The sequence below is a fragment of the Hevea brasiliensis genome, chromosome 7 (genome assembly GCF_030052815.1).
Source record: "Hevea brasiliensis isolate MT/VB/25A 57/8 chromosome 7, ASM3005281v1, whole genome shotgun sequence".
Lineage (NCBI taxonomy): Eukaryota > Viridiplantae > Streptophyta > Magnoliopsida > Malpighiales > Euphorbiaceae > Hevea > Hevea brasiliensis.
In genome coordinates, this window is record NC_079499.1 from 100557811 (window position 1) to 100566428 (window position 8618).

Here is an 8618-nt window from a genome sequence, read left to right on the forward strand (position 1 = left end):
TTTGAATTCATAATGAATAAACTATTCTAAATAAAAAAAAAAAAAGAAAAATCCGATAGATAGAAGGTTGGTGAATTTTTCTTACCCAGCTAAATCGTATCCATCATAGACTCTAGATACAGGATGTAAATGAGTCTCACATATTAAATAAATGAGTCTCATATATTTGTATTTTAAATACATAATAGACCTGATATAGATAAAAAATTTTCAATTATTGACATAAGACACCGCCCTAATTTTCCATTTTTAAATCGGTTACTTTAACCATACTGCCAAGACTCATATATATACATTTTTTTTATTAATTTAAAGACTTAAATGTGAGATTTTAAAATTTTGAAGACCGACAATTTAATTGGTCAAAGATTTCCTACTGTACAACCACAACCAGCATTTGACAATTTGGTACAACTTACAATCACATAAGAAGGGAAATGAAAACTTCTCCATTAGTAAAGTCTGGTGCATATTTGGATTTGTTTTCTTTCTTTTCCCATTGTCGAATTAGCATTACAACATCAATACAATGATTTTCTTTTGATTTTTGAAAAAAGGGAAGTTGTAATTAATTTATTTTTTTTAGAAAATCAATGTCAAATAGAACCTTTTTAAAAAATATATATTTTCATTTTAAAATACTTGAATTTAAGCATTGTAACAACGCTAGGTCAAAGAAACTTTTTAGGAGAAATTAAAAAATAAAATAATTAATTTAATATTAAATAAATATTTAGTCGTTCTCCTTTGTCAATTTGATCATGAAAAAAATATATATTTAATTTAACTTGTAATTATATTTAAATTATAAATAATATTTAAATAATTTGGTTCACATGCAGCCACGTGGTGTACCTAAGAAATTTTTTCTTTTTCCATATGTGAAATGTAGAGCTGATTTTGAGATAATTGAAGGAAAGGAAAGGATGTTACCTAGTACAATTGACGTGGCGAAAATGTATCAGCATTGCCATTGAGAACTCTTCTCTATAAATAGCCAAACATGCAACGCAACCTGCACAATACAGCGAAGAGAGAAAAGCATCGTAAAGAGTTAGATATATCCTCAGAAAAATGGCAGTCGCGCATTTTGTTCTCATTCATACCATTTGCCATGGTGCATGGATTTGGTATAAACTCAAACCTGTCCTTGAGGCAGCTGGCCACAAGGTCACTGCACTGGACCTTGCAGCTAGTGGCATTGACCCAAGGCAAATTGAGCAGATTGGCTCATTTGATGAGTACTCTGAACCCTTGTTAACGTTCATGACATCAGTCCCAGATGGAGAAAAGGTGATACTGGTTGGAGAGAGCTGTGGAGGTCTCAATATTGCTATTGCTGCTGATAAATTCCCAGAAAAGATTGCAGCTGCTGTTTTCCACAATTCAGTAATGCCAGACACGGATCACAGCCCATCTTATGTTGTGGATAAGGTACGTGCACGTTTAGCAGAAAAAGTGTTTTACATGCATATTTAACAGATAGAGCTCTGATCTAATCTGTTCATCTTTGTTTCTCTCGTGTCATTACACAGCTCATGGAGGTCTTTCCCGACTGGAAAGACACTGTGTATTTTGATTACACTATCAATTGCGAGACTATAACTGGGTTGAAACTAGGCTTCAAGCTTTTGAGGGAGAATTTATATACCGTATGCCCTCCCGAGGTATATCTTTAATCTGGGTTAATTTCACTAATGATTAGAATTTACCAAACTATTTTTTGAAAAAGATTTATTTTCTATTGGGATTCATATATTAGGACTCTTGAATTTGGATCAATTCTGTATAGTTATGGATACAAATTCATGAATTCAAATGCAAGATTAAAAATATATATTCAAAGGAGTAGACTTACACCAATTTGGAATAATTCTTTGCTGCAGTTCAATTTAATAATCTATTAAAATAATTTAATTATTTTAAAAGAAAGATAATTAATGTGTTTAGAAGAAATTTTAAAATAATAGAATTTATTTAAATTTCATTATTGGAATAATTAACAAGTGAAATGAAGTAGGGATATTTTGAATTTTTTAATATAACTTGCAATAATTCATTTCTGTCAAATAGCTTATTTTTTAATTAAAAAAAATAAAAATTCTATCAATTTTAAACTTTTTAAATATCAGAATTGATCCAATAGAATTTAATCCAATTAAATTCTTTCATTTTTAAATCTTCCAAACACACATTCAATAACTTGTTAATAACATGTCATTGTTCCATACAAATATTTCTTTCTTTTTCTTTTCACATTAGATCAGATGGTCTATACAAAACTGGACATGACATGAATTTATTTTTATTATGTTTAATTCATTAATCAACTTTGAAAAAACAATTAGACAAATTTTTTAATTTATTCTGTATAGGGATATGATGCATATCATAGCTAGCCATTCACTATATGTAATTCATAAATGAGTTCCTTACTTTTTCTTGAAAATCATTATTATTGAATTTTTTTATCTTCTCATTTTTAATTTTAAAAAAACCAATAAAGAGAGAGAAAAAGTAGCTTTAATTTAATTTAATTTTTTTTCTAATTCAAATTTCAATTGATATATTTTCTTTTTTTTTTTTTTTTAAGGATTACGAGCTGGCGAAGAGGCTGTGTAGAAAGGGATCATTATTTCAAAATATTTTAGCTAAGCGAAAAAATTTCACTAAGGAAGGATACGGATCGATTAAGAGAATTTATGTGCATACCGACTCAGACAAAATATTTTTACCCGAATTTCAATATTGGCAAATACAAAACTATAAACCAGACAAGGTTTATAAGGTCATTGGTGGAGATCATAAACTGATGCTTACAAAGACTAAGGAGATAGCTCATATTCTCCAAGAGGTGGCTGATACATATGTTTGCCTTTGAAGCATTTATTATTATTATTTTGGGTGTAACTATAAATAAATTATCTCATACTTTCGTGTGGGAATAGATTAAGTTTCACCAAAAAATAAAGTTGTTTATGTTTTGTTTTAATTTTACTAATTTCAAATATAATGTGAGTTTTTATTTTGGGGAATGCTACCCCTCTTGTGTAGCCTATTATATTTTTTTAAGTGAAATAAATAAATAAATAAATTTATTAAGTGTTTAATAATAACTTAATTTTTTAAAATTCTAGATCTTCCTTCATTTTTTTTTAAAAGACTAATTAAGTGTTGTATGAGATGCGAACTCTTGTTTGTTGAACAAGAATTTGATGGGGTTTGACATGACCCGATCTACAAAAGGGTTCACTCATCGTAGCCAATTAGCCATAGGCCAGCTAGGCAAAGCCAAAAGATTCAAAGATAACAACAAGATTTCACTTTCCTTTCTTAATTTTTCCTTGTCTTTATTATCTTTGCTACTTTCATTTGAGTTGTGAGTCATATATAATGAGTTGCTATCATGCCTCGTCATTGACGTGCATTCCACAATTTTTGAATAGGAAGCAGTCCTTCCCATCCACCCTCATGGGTAGTACGAAAGAAAGAACAAAAAATAAGTAAGGAAAAGTCCTCTCTTGTTAATTAATGAGGTTGAAAATGAAAAAAAACTATGACTCTGGCTAATTTCTTTACTTTGCAGAAAATAATGAAGAAAAACAAATTTTTTAGTACCACAAAAAGAATTGCAGATTGCATAGCCCAACTCTGCTAGGAATCTTAAGGGTATTTTAGTTTTTTTTTTTTTAATACATTTTAGATTGTAAATATCTAAATTTGCAGAAATAAAGGAAAATGAAGGTCCCAATTACTCTGCTCAATTAGGAAGCTTAAGGTCATAAGTACAAAGAAAATATTTGTGAACTGGGGGCAACAGTGCAAGACCTATTGTGTGTGTGTATGCAATTCTACTAGTAAATTTATAAGATTTTCAATCTTATTGTGTTCGCATTTCTTGAACAATTTGGATAAAAAAATATCTAGTGATTTTAAATAATATAGAGTTTGCTTATATCGAAAGAACCGCGGCTACGTAGTCTGGCCTACGTTGAATAATGGGCATCTTTCCCGTTAAGAAAGATATCCAGAAACTGTTTAATGGCATAAGAGAGAAAATAAAGGTACCTTATAATTAAGATGGCGGCAACTGCTATCTTTTTTGGGTATTTTATAATATCGATGCCTTCACAGCTCCCTCTAATCTGCACCACTTTTTCTCCTTCAGAAATTTTCTCCATGAATGTCATCAAACAAGCCAATTATCTGCTCAATTTGCCTTTGGTAATATCGCTGGCTTCAAGGTCCAGTGTTGCAAGGGCTTGAGGTTGCTGGTATGTATGAGAACAAAATGCGTGTGTTCCATTTTCTCACAAAATTCTCAAGTCTTTGCGTTGGTGTTCTCATTTCATATATACTAATAGCTTCACCATTTTTAATAATATCTCCAATAATAATGTTAAACTTATTAATTCTTGCTTCAATAAGTCTTTAAATCTAATTACATTAGCTTATTGACTTATTACAATTCTTAATATTTAATTAAATTTTTGTTAATTGAACTATCAAATTAATGTTTAGTTAATTTGAAATCAATTGAATTAATTATGTTTTTCTACTCTAAATGAAAAACGAAAAATATAAATTAAAAATAAACTATATATCATTAATATATACATATTAAATTGAAAAAAAAATTATTTTTCGTCACTATTCGAATGAATTCAACAGTGGATGAGAATTCACTTACGGCAAGCTATAGCCTGTAGTGCAGGGGACCTTTGATGGAACCAATATATATATATATATATATATATATTTGAAGAAAACTAAATTTCATTAATAGAATCACCGTAAACGTGGGAAAAGTTGAAAAGAACTGTCAATTCATCACCGCAAGTGGTTGCATGATAATTAAACGAAGAGTGCGATAGGACCAGGCAATTGCATTATTATTTTTAATTATGATGTTGATTATGGACATTGAAATTACTCCTATCAAAGAAAAAAAAATTGCATTTGGATAGGATATTTGCATGAAAGATGTGGTTCTCATTGCTTGAAGCCGAATTGGCTGAGAACATGGCACTATTATCGTTTCCTTTGAATTTATATTAACGATTTAATATGGGAGGAATTAAAATTTAAATGTCAATTTAATATTAACATTATATATAATACATGAAATAGAGTGTATTACTTTTTAATTCATGAAAATTATTTATTTTTTATAGTAAATTTTTTAATAATTTTTTTTATTATATAATAACAAGTAATTAGAGAAAAATTTATCTTTAATTAGTAAATATTAGTAATTCTAAATGATACGCGTAGGATATTTGCATGAAAGATGTGGTTCTCATTGCTTGAAGCCGAATTGGCTGAGAACATGGCACTATTATCGTTTCCTTTGAATTTATATTAACGATTTAATATGGGAGGAACTAAAATTTAAATGTCAATTTAACATTAACATTATATATAATACATGAAATAGAGTGTATTACTTTTTAATTCATGAAAATTATTTATTTTTTATAGTAAATTTTTTAATAATTTTTTTTATTATGTAATAACAAGTAATCAGATAAAAATTTATCTTTAATTAGTAAATGTTAGTAATTCTAAATGATACGTGTAGGATATTTGCATGAAATATGTGGTTCTCATTGCTTGAAGCCGAATTGGCTGAGAACATGGCACTATTATCGTTTCCTTTGAATTTATATTAACGATTTAATATGGGAGGAACTAAAATTTAAATGTCAATTTAACATTAACGTTATATATAATACATGAAATAGAGTGTATTACTTTTTAATTCATGAAAATTATTTATTTTTTATAGTAAATTTTTTAATAATTTTTTTATTATATAATAACAAGTAATCAGAGAAAAATTTATCTTTAATTAGTAAATGTTAGTAATTCTAAATGATACGCGTAGGATATTTGCATGAAATATGTGGTTCTCATTGCTTGAAGCCGAATTGGCTGAGAACATGGCACTATTATCGTTTCCTTTGAATTTATATTAACGATTTAATATGGGAGGAACTAAAATTTAAATGTCAATTTAACATTAACATTATATATAATACATGAAATAGAGTGTATTACTTTTTAATTCATGAAAATTATTTATTTTTTATAGTAAATTTTTTAATAATTTTTTATTATATAATAACAAGTAATCAGAGAAAAATTTATCTTTAATTAGTAAATGTTAGTAATTCTAAATGATACGCGTAGGATATTTGCATGAAATATGTGGTTCTCATTGCTTGAAGCCGAATTGGCTGAGAACATGGCACTATTATCGTTTCCTTTGAATTTATATTAACGATTTAATATGGGAGGAACTAAAATTTAAATGTCAATTTAACATTAACATTATATATAATATATGAAATAGAGTGTATTACTTTTTAATTCATGAAAATTATTTATTTTTTATAGTAAATTTTTTAATAATTTTTTTTATTATATAATAACAAGTAATCAGAGAAAAATTTATCTTTAATTAGTAAATGTTAGTAATTCTAAATGATACGCGTAGGATATTTGCATGAAAGATGTGGTTCTCATTGCTTGAAGCCGAATTGGCTGAGAACATGGTACTATTATCGTTTCCTTTGAATTTATATTAACGATTTAATATGGGAGGAACTAAAATTTAAATGTCAATTTAACATTAACATTATATATAATACATGAAATAGAGTGTATTACTTTTTAATTCATGAAAATTATTTATTTTTATAGTAAATTTTTTAATAAATTTTTTTATTATATAATAACAAGTAATCAGAGAAAAATTTATCTTTAATTAGTAAATGTTAGTAATTCTAAATGATATGCATAGGATATTTGCATGAAAGATGTGGTTCTCATTGCTTGAAGCCAAATTGGCTGAGAACATGGCACTATTATCGTTTCCTTTGAATTTATATTAACGATTTAATATGAGAGGAACTAAAATTTAAATGTCAATTTAACATTAACATTATATATAATACATGAAATAGAGTGTATTACTTTTTAATTCATGAAAATAATTTATTTTTTATAGTAAATTTTTTAATAATTTTTTTATTATATAATAACAAGTAATCAGAGAAAAATTTATCTTTAATTAGTAAATGTTAGTAATTCTAAATGATACGCGTGCATTTCTTTTTGATTTAAAGTTGAACTATGAATAAACAATTTTGATTTTAAAAATTTTTGCTTGGTTTTGGATTTTGAGTACCTTTTTTTCCTCCATAAAATTGCTCTTTACTTAATAAAAAAAAAATTTTATCATATGGTTATTGAACTTATTGTTCAATTCTTGCAATTGATAAGAGTTGATCATAACATTAAAAATGTCAACTTTGTAATGATATTATATTAATTATAGAAAAACTAAATTTAGGTTTTAAGAGTTTAAGTGTTTGTAGAGATATTTTTAAATTAATTAATATTTTAAATAGTAATTTATAATTATTATAACAAATAGTAACTAAAAATTTTGACTCTATAAAGATAAAATGAATAGAGAAAAATTTTTATGCTACAAAAAATATAAGATTTTTTTACTTTAGTATTTAATTTTTTTTCATAATTACTGGTAAAATTAATTTTAAATATTAAATTTAATAAAATTATTATTCATAAATTTGAAGAAAAATTTTTGGATACGTTAATAAAATTAATCACTAAAATTAAAATTTTAATAATTTAAGTAAATATAAAATTATTAAAATATCTATTTTTTTTCCAAAAAAAAAATGAGGGAGACCCCCTTATCACAAACGTGGGTATGCCCTTGGATATAAATAGAATAAATTACATTAGTGGAGTTTTTATAAGAACAAAATTAGAAAAAATAATTTTTAGTAAGAGGTTTTGCCTTTTCTTTGGAAATTCCTTTCCATCTTTTCTCATTATTTCTTCTCTTCCTTTTTCTTTTAATTTTTTTTTATCTCTTTTTTAGTTAGCTACCAACTAGTATTTTCATCGATGACAACCCCATTAATTTCATTCATTTTTTTTTAATTGATTTTCTTTAATAACTTCTAAATCTATATTCATTTAGAACATATTATGAGCATATCTCTTTAGATCTACACTATTAATAGTTTTTTAGTGAATAAATTTTTATATTTATTTTTTAAATAGATATTAAATATATGTGCTACTTCTTAATGGTTTTTATTTTTATTTTTTATATTTCTCTATTTTAATGAAGTTACTCCCTTATTGAAAAGGTTTTATTTGTATTTATTGGTAAATTATCACATCTAATGGCAGATATTTGCTTAAAGATAAACAAGAAATAAACTACAAACGATTTTTGCATTGAAATGCAAAGTAGTGGGAGTCAAAAGGGGATCTATCAACTTGGGTCTAGCAATATCTAGCTTCCTATGACCTGACCCGTCAATATTCCATTTTAACAAATCCAAAGTCAGCCTTTGTATATAATACAGATTTCTATGGCTTTGGACAAAGAAGCCCAAAATTTACTTAAAATTGACTTGTTTAGATTTGATCCAATTAACCTGAATTTTGATTCAACAGGTAAATTAATAAAATTATCATTTTATGGAAAATTAACTTATCTCCCCTAAATGGTGCAACTCATAAATCAATTAAAATTCTTTATACATATAATGCATTTTCCCTCATTATAA

At 26.2% G+C, this 8618-nt stretch overlaps 1 protein-coding gene across 1 annotated transcript; it reads left to right on the forward strand.

Annotated features, from left to right (window-relative positions):
* Nucleotides 1-1014: 1014 nt before the first annotated feature.
* Nucleotides 1015-3102, forward strand: LOC110633508 ((S)-hydroxynitrile lyase-like). Its single transcript, XM_021782139.2, has 3 exons — nt 1015-1434; nt 1536-1667; nt 2594-3102. The coding sequence occupies exons 1-3, from the start codon at nt 1075-1077 to the stop codon at nt 2879-2881; spliced, it is 780 nt and encodes a 259-aa protein (XP_021637831.1). The 5' UTR covers nt 1015-1074; the 3' UTR covers nt 2882-3102.
* The last annotated feature ends 5516 nt before the right edge of the window (nt 3103-8618 follow it).